The 17,891-nt window shown below is 29.9% G+C and overlaps 4 protein-coding genes and 2 long non-coding RNA genes across 11 annotated transcripts; 2 read left to right on the top strand and 4 right to left on the bottom strand.

The window, feature by feature from the left end:
* Positions 1-1,418: 1,418 nt before the first annotated feature.
* On the bottom strand, positions 1,419-4,279 carry LOC105276671 (putative odorant receptor 83c). The gene is made up of 4 exons (XM_020030793.2): positions 3,842-4,279; positions 3,095-3,214; positions 2,768-2,923; positions 1,419-1,472 (listed from the first exon to the last, which is right to left on the bottom strand). The coding sequence occupies exons 1-4, from the start codon at positions 4,277-4,279 to the stop codon at positions 1,419-1,421; spliced, it is 768 nt and encodes a 255-aa protein (XP_019886352.2).
* A 308-nt stretch (positions 4,280-4,587) lies between these two features.
* Positions 4,588-5,763, bottom strand: LOC109610806. The gene is made up of 3 exons (XM_026971067.1): positions 5,700-5,763; positions 5,005-5,153; positions 4,588-4,749 (listed from the first exon to the last, which is right to left on the bottom strand). The coding sequence occupies exons 1-3, from the start codon at positions 5,761-5,763 to the stop codon at positions 4,633-4,635; spliced, it is 330 nt and encodes a 109-aa protein (XP_026826868.1). The 3' UTR covers positions 4,588-4,632.
* Positions 5,764-7,916: 2,153 nt separating this feature from the next.
* LOC105276660 (odorant receptor 10a-like) lies at positions 7,917-11,524 on the bottom strand. 3 transcript variants are annotated; one of them, XM_011334458.3, is made up of 7 exons: positions 11,288-11,524; positions 10,373-10,617; positions 10,149-10,191; positions 9,966-10,065; positions 9,734-9,853; positions 9,390-9,545; positions 7,917-8,006 (listed from the first exon to the last, which is right to left on the bottom strand). In XM_011334458.3, exons 1-7 carry the CDS (start codon positions 11,380-11,382, stop codon positions 7,953-7,955), a joined length of 813 nt encoding a protein of 270 aa, XP_011332760.1. In that variant the 5' UTR covers positions 11,383-11,524; the 3' UTR covers positions 7,917-7,952. The 3 variants fall into 3 exon arrangements, with proteins under 3 accessions (XP_011332760.1, XP_011332758.1, XP_011332759.1); XM_011334456.3 differs by adding an exon at positions 10,754-11,023 and having other exon boundaries at positions 10,149-10,617; positions 11,288-11,378; XM_011334457.3 differs by having other exon boundaries at positions 10,149-10,617; positions 11,288-11,446.
* A 735-nt stretch (positions 11,525-12,259) lies between these two features.
* On the bottom strand, positions 12,260-15,175 carry LOC105276659 (putative odorant receptor 83c). Of its 3 annotated transcripts, none has more exons than XR_893437.3 (7): positions 15,093-15,175; positions 14,545-14,814; positions 13,915-14,383; positions 13,476-13,579; positions 13,209-13,328; positions 12,886-13,041; positions 12,260-12,441 (listed from the first exon to the last, which is right to left on the bottom strand). XR_893437.3 is itself a non-coding variant. In XM_011334454.3 (7 exons), the coding sequence occupies exons 1-7, from the start codon at positions 15,121-15,123 to the stop codon at positions 12,388-12,390; spliced, it is 1,200 nt and encodes a 399-aa protein (XP_011332756.2). In that variant the 5' UTR covers positions 15,124-15,175; the 3' UTR covers positions 12,260-12,387. The 3 variants fall into 3 exon arrangements, 2 of the variants coding, with proteins under 2 accessions (XP_011332756.2, XP_011332757.2); XM_011334454.3 differs by having other exon boundaries at positions 13,480-13,579; XM_011334455.3 differs by lacking the exon at positions 15,093-15,175 and adding an exon at positions 14,999-15,091 and having other exon boundaries at positions 13,480-13,579.
* Positions 12,985-13,335, top strand: LOC113562248. The gene is made up of 2 exons (XR_003406772.1): positions 12,985-13,077; positions 13,233-13,335. It is a non-coding gene; the product is annotated as an uncharacterized LOC113562248 (long non-coding RNA).
* Positions 15,176-15,915: 740 nt separating the features above from the next.
* On the top strand, positions 15,916-17,128 carry LOC113562246. 2 transcript variants are annotated; one of them, XR_003406767.1, is made up of 3 exons: positions 15,916-16,007; positions 16,253-16,370; positions 16,857-17,128. It is a non-coding gene; the product is annotated as an uncharacterized LOC113562246 (long non-coding RNA). The 2 variants fall into 2 exon arrangements; XR_003406766.1 differs by having other exon boundaries at positions 16,253-17,128.
* The last annotated feature ends 763 nt before the right edge of the window (positions 17,129-17,891 follow it).

The raw sequence follows: 17,891 nt of genomic DNA, 5'->3' as shown, positions 1-17,891 counted from the left end.
ATACACGCACACTCATACACGCGCGCGCGCACGCACATACACACACACACGCACAAAAGAGGTGTAAATCCGACCGTGCAACCTCCACGCGGTACACCTTGAATAATTCTACCGGCGGTACTGTGTAACCTTCAAGCCTTATAAGTCAAAAAGTACGTAAGAGAAAAAAAATTTATTATAGCGTTTCGAAAAGCTCTCGAGCTAAGCTACAAGAATATGTAATAAAAAATAGGGGTTTCCGTTTAAGATTTTTATGTTGACCATGACCGGGCTTTCCAAGGTCATACCAAGGTCAAATAGATATCATCATCTAATAGATTTTTTTAAGCCCTATGCTTTTTGTTTGAAACCTTTTTCCACTAAATCATTATTTTCCAAGATTTTTAACCGTTCCGGAACTTTTTGCCAGCATTGTACATGTACATGTATATTATTCATGCTTTTATTATTTATTTTAAATTAATTCTCGTGCTTAAGTAAGTACATTTTAATCATCTACAATACATATTTCCGTTATGTAAAAAAAGGTTTGTGAAGAAATTTGGATTTTACTATATTATTACTTTACTATTACTTATTGAAGGCAATGTTATACCATAACCTGACTTAGCAAAATTATTATTAAATATAGAATTTTGCGATTAATTATCATTACATGCTTAAGTGAGAAATCTGTAAACCCGTCATAAAGATTTTTATAATATTTTTACATAACTATTGTCTGATTGACTACATTTATATTGTACTTATTACATGTGTATATAAATAATATCCCAAAGATAAAGAAAACAATAATGCGTATGCTTATTTGAAGAACCAGGATTTCACTCATAATATAATAGAGGCACATGTGTGCGAATGTATTAATAAAGGCTAAGATGATGATAAAAGTAAAGGAATAGCATATTCCTTATTATTATCTAAATATTATCTAAATTTCAATGCATATAAGAGCAAATAAGCAAATAAGCAAATATGTGCTGATGCTAAATAGTTCCAATGTTATTTAGGTAAACTCTAGGTTCATAAAAAATTTTTTGAAGTTTTGAAATCCGGTTTAAATTCACATTTCCTCATACGTTCTAAAATAATTTCAGGTATATCTCTGATTTTATAAAACATGCGTTACTGAATATTTATTGCAAATTAAGATAAAATATAAGATAATAAAACAAACTCTCTTCTTTTTTATTATTATATATATAATACATTCTAATGTGGAATTTATATATTTTATAAAATTCTATCTGGACACGAACTCGCAAAGTTAAATAATCTTAAAGGTTCTTCTGTTGCCGCGTTTTTAGAGTACTCTATCTACCGCCTGTTTTTCTCTCATTGCAATTTTTTGATATATTTTGCTATTACTAATAATACTTAATAATTCGATGACATAATTGGTCCAGGTGATTTTTAGTTCAACTACGATATGCTAATAGAACCGATATATAGCCGCCTGAAGTTTGTAATACCTGAAATATGATATGTATAATTATATGTACAATTATAATTATAGCAAAATCACACACACACACACACACACACACACACACACACACACACACAAAAAAAAGGTGATTTAATTAAATGTTAATACACCTATTACCTCCAAAATCGTTAAAGATAGTAAGATGCAATTTTCATTTACATGAACTGAATAAAGCGACTATTAATTTGTCACATTGCTACTTCTGTAGAATTTTTATTTGCAGTGATACTGGCTACTTTGATTTGTTAAATCTATTATACAGTGTTGTATGTAAGTCTTTTTCAGGATACTGTTCGTGGAACAAACTGTGAAAAAGAGTCTTTGTTTCAAATTTTAGAAAGCAACTTGTGCACAAGAACTTCAGTTAACTAAACCGAATAATACACAAAGAGTTGAACACCAAAAGAACTGAATTTCAAGGAACTGAATACAACAAAAGAAAAGAAACGGTTTATTAAACTTGAATGCGATCCACTTTACGATTAGCAAAATACAGTCCATGACGACTTTCGTCCCTTGCACGCAAGGCGAGAGTAACGATTTGAGCGCTTCGGTCGCGGACTTATCTATTTAAGACACTATCGATAAGACAAGGCTACGAGATTACGAACTTCTTAGTTAACATGCAGTATATCAAAGGTGAAAGATAAATAGATAATATAAGATATAACATGTTTGTTACATTTGAACAAATTGTTGTCGCATGAATAATGTTGATAAGACATTTCGCCACATGTACCACTCGAAGAATCCATCGCGCTAATATTTTGCACGGTGGCAAGCACGTGGCAAAATATCTAAACTTAGTAATACCGTTTCTGCAACAATAATTTGTTAAACGTTACATCTTTATCTTTGATGTATAAAAAGACATATAGATCCATTTAACAAATGAAGGTGGGAGCCAGAATCAATGCAAATAAAAAATTTTACAAAATACTACAATTCGGCGAATCAGTATCCTCTTCATCTAGTTTAGTTCAGTGAAAACCGTATCTCAACATCTTCTAATTTCAGGTTCAGATAATAAGTGTGTTAACATTTAAGTGAATCATCTTGCATATAGTTCATATATTAATGCACAAGTTACTCTTTTTATCAATAACATAGATTATATTTCCTACTTTCCCCAATTATTATACACATATATGTATGTATTTTTAACCATTTCTTTTTTGTATAAAAACTTGTAAAATGATATTTTATGTGAGAAGAACTTTATTTCTATCGTATGACACAAAAAGAATTTTTTTATTACAGCGTAATTATCAAACTTACATTACATAATGTAGCTATTGTCATAGGAAAGAGTTTTCCCGCAGTAAGATGCAATGGTCTTCTAGTTTCCATCATTATATTCAAAAAATTCTTTGCTTGCTTGGGCTCTAAATTGTACCATTTGTATTCGCAAACAGCATCGTAAATCCCATCGCACTTAATGAGTAATATTCCAATAAAATAACATTACAATCATGTTAAAGTAAATATTTAGCATGTTAGTTTATCACATATGTAAATGACATAATTTGTATTACAAGTACTTATACTTACATTTTGATAAAGTAAACCGTAAAACAGCATAACGTAAATATTCGTGATACTTACCTGAATAACTAAAATTTCTCCTAACACACAATATAGACTCATATATCCGAATAAAAGGATAAAGGCCATCACAGTGTAAATTAGTCGTGCTATAGAAAGGTTGCTACCTTGTGTTACTATCTAAGAATGGGAAATAAGTAGATAAAAGTAACAGTCATAATAAATATATAATAAAAAAACATAATCTTGATTTAATATATTTGAGTAGGAAATAAGAAAAAAAGATACTTGCAGAAACAAATAGAAACCCATAGAAAATAAAAAGTATGCCGAAGTATATTAGCAATCCGAGTAACATCAAATTAAATGTATCGTCAATCATAATGAACCTACGAGAAAAAAGGAAATCACAAAATATATTATTTTCTTTTATTTATATACCTTATCACTATTTCTTCGCATATAAATTTAATATAACATGCACTTCTATGAAAATGAAGGAAGGACACAATTTTTTGTAATCTAATGTTAATTGAATCATGATATTTTTAAAACTTTATTGCATAAGTTTTAAAAATGTCATGATTCAATTAACATTAGATTAACATTAGATAAAAAATTGTGTTTTCCAGAAAATATAGATATATATTTCTGATATATATTTATAATGATTAAAGAGTATTGCAAGTCTCTTTATTATAATTTTGTTATATAATAGTATAAACACAACTTTCCATTTATTTTTACAAAACTGAACATTTATTATACTCAGTGTGTATGGAAAATACAGAACCTGAGAAGACGTACGTGATCCTTCATACTGATTGACAAAGTATCTGCAAAATTACTGAATTTACCCAAATTGCGAATATGTGCTTTGAGATTCTCAAGTTGACCACATACGTGGAAGATCAGCAGACTCATAAAAGTATCCGTGCTGGTGTACATTATGCCGGCTAGTACCACACTAAAGCTTTGTAGACCAAACGTTATTTTGTAAAGTGGACTGTTATTTACATCGTATAGATAATACGATTGCAATGGTAATAATTTGCCTGGATCTGTTCTGTTCGTCATGTATCTCATGGAAATGCCAAAAACGGGAAGCAACAAGATATACATGATAGCACATGTTTGCATTACGAAGCAACCGAATAACGTTAGAATACGTGCGATTCGCGCCTGTTTTATCATGACGTTTTTCTCTTCTGACGTTTTTGGTCTCAGCCAATCGTCCTTGATCATGTTTAATAAAGGTAGAAAGTCTGAAATGAGTACACTCAGAGAAATGATTTATTTGGAACAAATAAAATTTTGTTCAGACGAATAAATTCTCTTATTTATATATGGGCCTAATACCATTTTATTAATTTCAAACTTATTTATTTATTTGGCTGTCAACTAAATGAATTTATTAGTAGTAAATAAAATATGTATTTACAGCAACAATATTTTCTTCTTTGAATAAAAATATATTTTATTTTTGTATATGCCTATTACTTTCTGGTTTTATGCAAAATGGAAATAAAAATGTTACTTAAAATTTGTTTATCTGGACTTGAACAACTGTAAAACTACATGATTTTATGTCGCCTTGCTTATCGATGTTCTGTAGTTTTGTCCTGATTATCAAAATGTTCGAAGCTTTCATCCTCCTGATGTATCAAGATACAGACGGATGAATTGTCCAATTCCGATTCAGTCAACACTGAAATCTGTATCAAATGAAAATATCGCGTGATTAATATACAAAGATTATAAGCGAAAGATAATCGCAGTCTTCAAAAAGTCGAATGACGAAAAAATTATGTACGTAGTCTACCTACGTACGACTGTTAAGATTAATTACAAAAGGGTTAATTACATTAAAAGGATTAATTACAAACTTATCGTAAAAATACATAACCGTTTTCAATATTATCAGATGAAAAATGACGACAATTTGTTTAAGAAAAACGTTATAAACTTACATTAGCTTTGTAAGCTTCAACAGCCTTCTTGTATCGCAGCTGATCACCAATTGGTGCTATTAATAAAGGGAGAATATAATCCGCCGTGGTCTCTGTAATCTGATTAATTCCGATTTTGTTTTCTGCAATTAACGTTAACACATTGGATCACACAATTATAACTGAAACGAGGAAAATATTCTAAAAAATAATGATCGATTTCATTCAAATAAAGTTTTATGAACAACGAAGAACTTTTACTTCATTCTAATCAGAATTTATTTCAGCCAAACATGGCCTAATATGATAGAAATAAATTATTTATTTGGATGAGGACAAAGACAGGAGATGACGAAATGCTTTGTATTCATCATATAATCGACACATTATATGCATTACAGATAATTATACATATTATTATTTCTAATCAATATATTTTTCGAATGTCCATATATTTATCTAATCCCGATCAATCATAATGTTTTTTAAAAAAGGATCATTTGATAGATAGGTTATGTATGTAAAGATTATTATAGTGCTATGTTCTGTAACACGCATATACGTTCATTTATCTATAGTTTATAGATAATGCATGCATGTGCATTACGGAACGCAATATTGGTGTAACGAAAAATAAATGATAATAGTGCGCAGATCATTCGTCGCATCTCACATGTATGTTTTATGCAAAAAATTGGAATTTGCAATGTACTTACGTTTAAAGATTTCCGTGTAGCTCTCCAAATCCGAACTTCGTAAAAATTTCTCCATCTCATCCATTTTTACCAAAATGTTGGTAAAAACACACGGCAAATGTTGGCAATCACACGGAAGAGATGCCACATTCGAACTGTTGCCAGCGGTCGCGGCATGGGAGGGACACAAAGGGCCTATCATGGCCTCTCTGTATCCTTTCCATGCCGCAACCATTGGCAGCGGTTTGAATCTGGCATCTCTGTAATCGGACAAGAACAAGAAAAAGTAATGGCGCAAAAATCGAAACATCGAAGCGCACTTACCGCCTGGTCTTATATAAATTGGCGGTTTCTGTGACTTAAGTATCTATGTATTGGACCAAAAGAAACCTTTTTCAATGTTAAATATCACGTTTATTTATATTTAAAGAATATGTATTTACGTGAAACAGCTATACGTAAATAAAATTATTCAGTTGCACCAAGTAACTCTCATATAGTCTCAATCTAAAAATTTTGTTCACACAAATAAAAATATATTGTATTGAAATAAATAATATTCTAATATACGAATTTATTTAAATCTAATAAATCATTTCTCTGAGTGTGATTGACCCCACAATTAAAAAACTGATCGCGTGAGAGCGAAGACACCGCATCAAAACTTTTGTAGAGCTTGTCTATATAGGGCCGCACCACACATTCCAGATACTCTTTTAATGTTGCACAATTGAATTTATTACAGAAACGAAATGTTCCGTACATCTTAATTATTAAGATAATTAAATTTTAATTGCTAGTAGATATAAATAAATAAAGATAGAAGTGTTAAAAAGAATATATTAGGATTTATAAGCAATGATTTCAATAAATCTGATTGTCTAATTTTTTTGTATATTTGTTTGTTTCTTGGGTTGATCAAATCTTCGAGAGAAAATTAAATTAAATTATTTAGTTTTCAATATGCATATAAGTTTGAACTTTTCTGAAACCGATCCTGTTGTGCCGCTGGTATTGATCCGCTACTTTATTGAAACTGTCAGTCACATGAGCACGGAAGTTTTTAAAACTAAAACGCGAACTTTGAAATTCTCCCTGTGTTTTTGCTTTCCCTTCGTGTTTCACCAGAAGTGTGCAAGCCCAAATAAATTAAAAATTCATGAAGTCCTACAGGTGTAGTCGCCATATAGCCGTACTCTGAGGTACACATCTATAATTACTTGTCAATCAAAGAAATTATAACCCTTTACTAAACAGTAGCAAAAAGAAAGAAGTATTCAACAGTATAAATGAAGAAAGGTAGTCAAAGGAAGGAAAAGCCATATTTCTATATTATTTTCTGAATAATTCAATTCATATAAGTGAACAAATAAGGAAATATGTAAATATATTGTTATATATATTGCTGATGCTTTTATATATACTGTTAATAATATTATATATGTTCATGAAAATCTTTTTGGTACCTGGATTTAGCTCACGTTTATACATTTTAAAATAATTTGAGATATATCTGCTCTCTTATAAAATATGCGTTTGTTTGGCAAATATTTATTGTAAATTAACATCAAACGTAAGATAATAAGGTAAACACGTTATATTCTGAATGCAATGTATCATAATATTTTGTCTAATCTAAGAGAAGTAGAAGTCTACAATATATTTTACTATTATTAACAATACTTTATAATATGATTGGGAGAATGGTGTTCCACGTGATTTCTAGTTCAATTACGATGAGCCAATAGAACATATATGTAACCGTCCAAAGTTTTAAGGACTATAATATTATATATACAGTTGTATACAGAAAAACTGTTTAAAACTGTATATATGTATGTAGAAATGTATAATGTATGTATTTCTAATATAACATTTAATATCTGATTTTATAAAATCATAATTTCAGGTATATCTGATTTAAAAAAATGCGTTTATAAATTTTATAAATGCATTACTAAACATTTATTGCAAATTGAGATAAAATATAAGGTAATGAAACAAACTATATTCTTTTCTTACTATTATATATAAGTGTGTGTGTGTGTGTGTGTATAGTATATTCTTAATGTAAAATATCTATGTTTTATAACATCCTGTCTGAACAGGAACGCGCAAATTTAAATAATCTTTAATCTTAAAATTCTCCTGCTGTCGTGTCTCTAGTGTGCTCTGCCTAGCATGTTTTTCTCTCATTGCAATTTTTTGATACATTTTGTTATTATTAATAATACTTAATAATTCGATGACACATTGGTCCAGGTGATTTCTAGTTCAACTACGATGTGCCAATAGAACTGATATATAACCGCCCGAAGTTTGTAATAACTGAAATATGATATATACAATTATATAGAAAAAATACACGCACATACACAGGGTGATTTAATTAAATGTTAATACACTTATTACCTCCTAAACCGTTAAAGATATTGAGATGCAATTTTTATTTACATAAACTGAATAAAGCGACTATTAATTTGCGAAATGGCAGTTTTCTAGAAATTTTATTTGCAGCGTACTACCTTCTACTTTAATTTGCTAACCCCATTATGCAGTGTTGCATGTAAGTCTTTTTCAGGATAATGTCTATGAACAAGGTATGAAAAAGAGTCTGTTTTGTTTCAGATTTTAGAATGAAACTTGTACACAAAAACTTTATTAGTTAACTAAACAGAATAATAAAGTTGAACACCAAGAGAACTGAATTTCCAAGAACTGATAACAAAAAGAAAAGGACGGTTTATTAAATTTAAATATAATCTACTCTACAGTTAGCGAAATACAGTCCGCAACGACTTTCGTCTCTTGCATGCAAGGTAAGAGCAACGACTTGAGTGTTTCGTTCGCGGACTTATCTATTTGAGACACTATCGATAAAACTATCGATAAGGATTACGAGGTTACAAACTTCTTATTTAACATATAGTACATCAAAGTTGGACGATAAATACAAAGATATAATGTTTGTAACGTTTGAACAAATTGTCGCATGAATAACATGGATAAGACATTTCACCACGTGCATTACTCGAAAAGTCCATCGCGCTAAAATCTTGCACAGAGGCAAGCACGTAGCAAAATATCTAAACTTAGTAATACTGTTTCTGCAACATTAAGTTGTTCAAGGCTGTGTTCGGGGAGCTCACTATCAGCGCTAAAACTCTATAGTCATGTCACGCATACTATAGATTTTCAGCGCTACATAGCGCTAATAGCATCTCCCCGAACGCACCCCAAATGTAATAAACGTTACATCTTTATCTTTGCTCTATAACAAGACATATAAGATCCATTTAACAAATGAAGGAGAGAGCCAGAATCGCTGCAAATAACACTTTTACAAAATACTACAATTCGGCGAATTAGTATCCTCCGCAGTCTAGTTTAGTTCAATAAAAACCGTATCTCAATATCTTTTAATTTCAGGTTCAGGTGATAATAAATGTATTAATATTTAAGTGAATCATCCTGTATATAGTTCTGACATTAATGTACAAGTTACTTTTTTTATCAATAACATAGAGTGTATTTCCTACTTTCCCCAATTATTATACACGTGTGTGCGTGTGTGTGTGTGTATTTCACAAAAAATTTTTTCTTTTGTGTAAAAGTTTGTAAAATGATATTGTATGTGAGAAGAATTTTATTTCTATCGTATATGATACAAAAATACTGTTTTTATTACATAAGCGTAATTATCAAACTTACATTACATAAGGTAGCTATTGTCATAGGCAAGAGTTTTCCCGCAGTAAGATGCAATGGTCTTCTAGTTTCCATCATTATATTCAGAAAATTTCTTGCTTGCTTGGGCTTCAAATTGTACCATTCGTATTGGCAAACAGCATCGTAAATCCCGTCGCACTTGATGAGTAATATTCCAATAAAATAACATCACAAACAATCATGTTAAAGTAATTACTTAGCATGTTAGTTTATCACATATGTGAATTGCATAATTTGTATTACAAGTATTTATATTTAAAATTCGATAAAGTAAACCGTAAAATAGCATAAAGTAGATATTATTGAGAAAAAAAGTATGTACTTACCTGAATAACTAAAAGTTCTCCTAACACACAATATATACTCATGTGTCCGAATGTAAGGAGAAAGGACACCACAGTATAAATCAGTCGTAGGATAGAAAGATTGCTACCTTGTGTTATTATCTAAGAATTGGATATAAGTAGATAAAATTAACATTCATAATAAAGATATAATGTAGAGACATAATCTTGATTTAATGTATTTGATTAGGAAATAAGCTAAGAAAATACTTGCAGAAACAAATAAGAATCCATACAGAGCAAAAAGTATGCCAAAATAAATTAGCAATCCAAGTAACATCAAATTAAACGTATTGTCAATAATTATGACGGACCTTTGAGAAAAACACAGCAAAAAGAATTTAGTTTTACAAAACTTAATATTTATTATACTCGATGTGTATGGAAAATACAGAACCTGATAAGACGTATGTGATCCTTCACACTGATTGACAAAGTATCTGCAAAATTATTGAATTTATCCAAATTGCGAATACGTGTTTTGAGATTCTCAAGTTGACCACATGCGTGGAAGATCAGCAGACTCATAAAGGTATCCGTGCCAGTATACATTATGCCGGCTAGTACCGCACTAAAGATTTGTAGACCATACGTTATCTCGTAAAGTGGACTGTTACTTACATCGTATAAATAATAAGATTGCAATGGCAATAATTTGCCTGAGTCCGTTCTGTTCGTTCTGTATCTCATTGAAATGCCAAAAACGGGAAGAAATAAAACGATGAGGGCAGATATTTCCATTAACAAGAAACCGAATATCGTAAAAATGCGTGCGATTCGCGCATGTTTTATCATGATGTTCCTCTCTTCCGACGTTTTTGGTCTCAACCAATCGTCCTTGATCATGTTTAATAAAGGTAGAACGTCTGAAATGAATATATCGTGGACGAGATTTGAATTTTTCAATTTCGCGTCTATTCTAGGTAGGAAATGGAACAGAAATAAAATATTTTTCTGCAATTATTCAACTTTTTAATCTCACATTTATCATATACGCGTTACCAGATTTTTTTTGCCAAATGATGAACAGTTTTATTACGGCTATTAGAAGCGGTAAGGTGTATTGCAAATTATCGATTGTTGACATTATGTCATCATAAATCTTCAGCAATGAATGTAGTGTTGGAAAAAGGCAGGCCCAGGTCATTATATTTAATATTACGATCACACGTATGTCCGACATTAACTTTTCCTGCTTAGTTTCGTTATTCTCTGGCCAAACGCCGAGGAATGTTAAACTGATTCGATTTAATTCAATGGCCCATTTGTAGTCTGCTTTTATATAAATACGTTTATGTATGAATAAATTTAGTAAGCTCAGATTTTTTATTCAAAGCTTGTTTTTGTCTTAAATATTGTTCCCGTTAAAAAAATAAAATAGTTTGAATGGTGTTATAAAATTTACTAAATCTTATTAAATAGTATTATTATTACTAAATGGAAGTAATGCCTCGTTACAAAGAATGAAATTGAATGTAGAGTAGAGGGAAGAGCGGTATAAACTTATACGAATTTTAATCAAGAAGGAATGAGCACCTCTGTACGCTGAATGTGTGGTAACGTCCATATTGATGTCTACGAAGGGACTGATTATCCCTAACACTGTGTAGGGGTGCACATGTCGTACACATTACCAATGCAATAGCTAGTCGAGAGCATTACAGAAGGGTAATGCTTATAGTGATTGACCCCACAATTAAAAAAACTGATCGCGTGAGAGCGAAGACACCGCATCAAAACTTTTGTAGAGCTTGTCTATATAGGGCCGCACCACACATTCCAGATACTCTTTTAATGTTGCACAATTGAATTTATTACAGAAACGAAATGTTCCGTACATCATAATTATTAAGATAATTAAATTTTAATTGCTAGTAGATATAAATAAATAAAGATAGAAGTGTTAAAAAAGAATATATTAGGATTTATAAGCAATGATTTCAATAAATCTGATTGTCTAATTTTTTTGTATATTTGTTTGTTTCTTGGGTTGAACAAATCTTCGAGAGAAAATTAAATTAAATTAATAGTTTTCAATATGCATATAAGTTTGAACTTTTCTGAAACCGATCCTGTTGTGCCGCTGTTATTGATCCGCTACTTTATTGAAACTGTCAGTCATATGAGCACGGAAGTTTTTAAAACTAAAACGCGAACTTTGAAATTTCTCCCTGTGTTTTTGCTTTCCCTTCATGTTTCACCAGAGTTGTGCAAGCCCAAATAAATTTAAAATTTATGAAGTCCTACAGGTGTAGTCACCGTAGAGCCGTACTCTGAGGTACACATATATGATCAACTGTCAGTCCTTTCATACGAGATGGTATGTGACATTCTCTTTCTGTAAAAAACTCTATTGTATGAACATTACTGTTCTAAAGATTACTACTGACACACTTATGATAATATATCTTACTATAAGTATTCAATCTCGCACATTGCAGAATTAAGCATTTTTTTCAGATTTTTAAATTATCATATATAGATTGTTTAAAAGTAAACAAGTTATAGTCCGAATGCGATGTATCATAATATTTTGTCTAATCTAGGAGAAGTATAATTCTACAATATAATTACGACTATTAATAATAATTTATAATATGATGGGGGAAATATTGGTGTTCCACGTGATGTCTAGTTCAACTACGATGAGCCAATAGAACAGATATGTAGCCGCCCGAAGTTTTTAATAACTGAAATATGATATATATATTGAAGTTATAAAAACACTTATGTTTATATATATATATAACTATATATATATATATATATATATATATATATATATATATATATATATAGTTTTGTTGTTATAAATACTATAGAAATTGTTTATTTAATAACTTAGGTAATGTCTCATAACTGCCTTATTCGCATTGTTTATTGATAAAAATTGATAAAAAATATTTTGCATAATGTATTTATTATCATAATGTATGCATAATGTATCATTATCTTATCTAAAGAAATGCGTTTTTTGAATAAAAAAACCCTGAAAACTAAATTACACCCCTAATATATATATATTTAAAAAAAGTTGCCTTTATATATAAATGCTTGAAAAATGTTATTATAAAACAGTTTATTTGTATCATAATTACAGAAATAATGATTAATTTACGCATAATGAATCTTACATTACACAATGTAGCTATCGTCATAGGAAAGAGCTTTCCTGCAGTAAGATACAGCGGTCTTCTAGCTTGTATCATTATATTCAGGAAATCTTTCGCCTGCCACGGTTTTAATTTGTACCATTCGTATTGGCAAACAGCTTCGTAAATGCCTTCGGACTTGATGAATAATATTTCAATGAAATAACACCCCAGGTAATTATGTTATAGCAAACCATATAACAACTAAGTTTGTCACATATGTCAGTGTCATAAATTTGTGTCATATGTACATAGTGATAAAGGAAACTATAAAACACTATATGAGAGATATGATTACTGCTTACTTGAATAACCAAAATTTCTCCTAGTATACAATATAGACTCATGTGCCCAAATGTGATGGTAAAACCAAACAGGAACAAAAGCAATCGTCCCATAGAAAGATTGCGACCTTGCGTTGTTATCTAGGCATTGAAAAGAAAAAAGCAAGGAAACACTTTATATATATATATATATATATATATATATATATATATATATATATATACACAATATAACACGAACGTAATGTTGATTCAGTGTACTTGGTTAGAAAAGGAGAGAAATAATACTTGCAGAAACAAATAAAAACCCATAGAGAGTAAAAAGTATGCCAAAGTATACTAACAATCCCAGTAACATCAAATTAAACGTATCATTAATGATTATAATGGCCCTATAAGAAAAATACAACAAAATCTACATCAGCAGGTGCATTGTGTTTTTACTTATCGTACCAATGTTTCTTATCACTAAATATGAGATAATATTATATGAAAATGTCTGAAAAGTTATGATACTTTTAAATATTTGCGATTACGTATAATTAATAATATAGATTACGTAAAAGTTTATATATGTATAGGTCTACATATTTTGCTATCTTTTATATTGATTGAATTCAAAACTAATAAAAATCTCTTTGTTACAAATTTTGTTATTGCTTTGTGAATAATTTTCGATTTATTTTTATAAGACCAGGTGTTTATTTCTTGTTATGACGGAAAATACCTCAGAAGACGTATATGGTCCTTCACGCTGGCCGACAAAGCATCTGGAAAATTGTTCAATTGATCCAAATTGCGAATTCGTGCTTTAAGATTCTTGAGTTGACCACATATATGAAAGACTAGCAGACTCATGAAGGTATCCGGTCCGGTGTATATCGTGGCGACCACTATCATACTCAAGCTTTGTAGAACAAAAGTTAGCTCATAAAGTGGACTGTTATTTACATCGTACAAATAATATGTTTGTAGTGGCAATATTTTGCCTGGGTCTGTCCTATTCGTCCTATATCTCATTGAAATGCCAAAAATGGGAAGAATTGAGATAATTATAGCAAACATTTCCGCTACCAAGCAACTCAATAACGTGAGAATACGTGCGATTCGTGCCTGCTTTATCATAACATTTCTCTCTTCTGACGTCATTGGTTTCAGCCAATCATTCTTGATCATATTTAATACAAGTAGGATATCTGAAATGAAGTATATTGGAGTATAATGGATTATTCCACATGCGGATTATTATACATGCGTTATTCAATGTCGTATATGCTCTTAGAAGTAGAACAGTAGGAGAAAAAGTTTTCTACGTTTATTCATTTCATTAATATCATATTAATGATGTACACCTTACCATATTTCTTTTGCCGAATGATGAAAAGTTTCATTAGGGCTATCAGAAGCGGCAAGGTGTATTGCAAATTATCGATTGCCGATGTTATATCATCATAAATCTTCAGCAACGAATGTAGACTTGGAATAAGCCACATCCAGATAAGTAGGTTACACGCAATGATAACACGTATCTCCGATATTAAGTTTTTTTGCTTAGTTTCATGGTTCTCCGGCCAAACGCCGAAGAATGTTAAACTAATCCGATTTAATTCAGTAGCCCATTCATAATCTGTTTTTATATAATTTCTTTTATGTATTACTTATTTTATTAAACTCAAGATATTGTAATTTATGTATGTATACTCAATTTATTTATGTATATTCTTTCTAATTTTTCTTGAATCTTCTTTCCGTTGAAATAATAAAAGTATTGTAAATATTGTTAAAATTTGTTAAATCGTATTAAATCTTACTGGAAGAAATTTGTTATCACAAAGAATTAAGTTGAGTATAGAGAAGATTGAAAATATGATAAACTTATTCATGTTTTAATGAAGAAATGAGCACCTCTGTATGCCGAATAGTCAGAAACGTCCATATTGGCATCTATGAATGTACTGCATTTCTTTTTCTTTGCATCACTTTCAGGATAGATCGTCGCATGTCACAATAGATCACGGAAATGGTTCGAAGTATAATGCCACTATTTAGAGGTGTACACCGTACGTACGTTAATAATGCATAGTGTATTCGCGAACATTACAAGAGGGTGATGTTTATAACCGGTTACCCTATAATTGAAAAACTAATCGTTTGAAGGCGAAGGTGCCTTATAAAATGTGTGGAGTTTATTCATGTAGGGCCGCACTACACTCTTGATAGATTGTAATGTTATTCATGTGGATTTATCTTGGAAGACTGAAAAGTACCATACATCTTAATTGTTAATATGATAAGACTATTCTTGGAATCTGTAATTATATAAATTCACAATTATTAAAAATAAGGTATTTAGATCTATATACAATTTATTTCAATAAATCTTATTTAATCCTTTCGCATTTGTTAGTTCCTCGCGTAGAATACATGTTTGAAAGAAAGTTCGTACTAACTATTAAATTTAATTATTTATTTTTTTAATAAGTATAAAATTGAGCTTTTCTAAAACCGATCCTGTTGTGTCACTGTTATTGATCGGCTACTTTACTGAAACTACCACTCACATGTCACTTATGCATAGAATTTCTCTAACTAAAAAAGGATATTTGGAATTTTCACCTCAGTGTTTATTTCCTCTTTCGTATTTCATCAGTGCTGCTTTGTATTTCATAAGTGTGGAAAATAAATTTGAAGTTTATAAAGTTATATAGGTGTCGTTAAACACCCTATGGACATATGATGCATCAAGTGTTGGTTCGTACTAACTAGTTACAAGTTAGGGCGCCACGATATCTTTAATGGTGACGGTGTTATTGTATGAATGTAAATGTCGCAAGTATTACAAGTGATACATTTTGTGGCAATATATCTTAATAAATATCACTTTTGCATACAGTAAATTTAAACTTCTGAGATTTTCATGGTAGCATGTATATACAAATAATACACGGATAATAATTTGCAACATTTATTGAAATATTTTTAATAACGTTTAACATCTAAAAATATTCAATACATTAAGTATATTAAATATATAAAGTTTTATATCGACTTCTAATATCTTTTAGACAAGTGTATTCATCGCCGTTGAATTGCGTATTAACAGAAGGAAGGATACTTTTAAAAAATTGTTCTTTTTTTCTTATTAAGCAAACAGCGTAAAAATGGTACAATGTATAGTAAAATGTAAAGTAAATGTATAAATGTTCTTATTGAGTCAGTCAAAAATTTACGTTCGATATTCAAGTTTTTTAATCAATTTACATGTAAGACAGACAACAATATTGGGGAGCTGAGTTCGGTCGATACAAACTGAATCCTGAAGAGTGGCCGCGACGAAAAAAAAGAAGGTTAGACGGAGAGTGAAATCAATATGACTTGATTTTTACCGAGACTTGTGTGTTTCTCAATTGTAATTTGTATTCCTATTGTATCAAATAAATTATTTTATTTTCTACAATAATAATAATGTCTGTATTATAAAACTGATATCTATTCATTTTTTTGATTGATTACTTGGTTGATGAATAAGTTTTTCCTTCTGAATAAAATAAAATAAAACTTGATGCAAAAATTGAACCGAACTTTTTGACTGACCCAATATAGATATGATTGATACTTCATAAAAATAATATGCATGCTTACTTCAATAATCAGAATTTCACTTATCAGGAATTAATGGCATGTGTGTACATATGTACAGAGAGAAGCAAAGACGCAGAATGCAAGTGCAGAAAAGGGAATATTATATCGCTGTATTATTACTATGCGAATAAGCATATAAGCTAATATATGCACTTGCTAGAATTAAATAATACTAATAATATTATTTTGTTAAGGGTTATATGTTTCATAAGAAAATTTTCGAAGTTTTAAAATCTGGTTTAAACTTATAGTTTTTATATATTTTGCAATAATTTCAGATATATCTGATATAAAAAAAATGTGTTGGCAAAGTTTATTGTAAATTGAATAAAATATGAAATAATAAAGTAAATAATATATTCTCAATGTAATGCATTATAATATTTTGTCCAATCTAAGAGATGCATTGCAATTCTATAATATAGTTTACTATTATTAATAATAAATTATAACATGGATGGAGGGAGTACAAATTGGTTTTTCACTTGATGCCTAATTTAATGATGCTGTGCCAATAAAACAGATGTATAGCCACCCGAAGTTTTTAATAACTGAAATATTATATGTACGTAATTGTGCAAAAAAACTGTTCCCTTTATATATAGTTTTGATTAATATATGTATGTACATTATAGTTTTGATATGTATATGTATATGTATATACGTATATATAGTTTTGATATTAATATAAAAATTGCTTCATCAAATTATCTAAACTATGTTTCATAGCTACCTCATTCGCATTATAGATTGTTAAATCAATTCTAATTACTATATATATGTATATTCAACATAAAAGTTTTCTTTTCTTATAAATGCTTGAAAAATGCTATTGCATAGCATATTATTTATATCGTATAATAGTCAATAACCTAAATTATGATTAATTAACTGTAACGCATAATCAATCTTACATTACACAACGTAGCTATCGTCATAGGAAAGAGTCTTCCCGCTGTAAGATGCAATGGTCTCCTACTTTGTATCATTATATTCAAGAAATCTTTTGCCTGCCACGGTTTTAATTTGTACCATTCGTATTGGTAAACAGCTTCGTAAATG

Source organism: Ooceraea biroi, chromosome 7, assembly GCF_003672135.1.
Source record: "Ooceraea biroi isolate clonal line C1 chromosome 7, Obir_v5.4, whole genome shotgun sequence".
In the NCBI taxonomy this organism is placed as follows: domain Eukaryota; kingdom Metazoa; phylum Arthropoda; class Insecta; order Hymenoptera; family Formicidae; genus Ooceraea; species Ooceraea biroi.
Note: the sequence above shows the minus strand (reverse complement) of the source record. Positions and strands in the feature narration are given on the sequence as shown.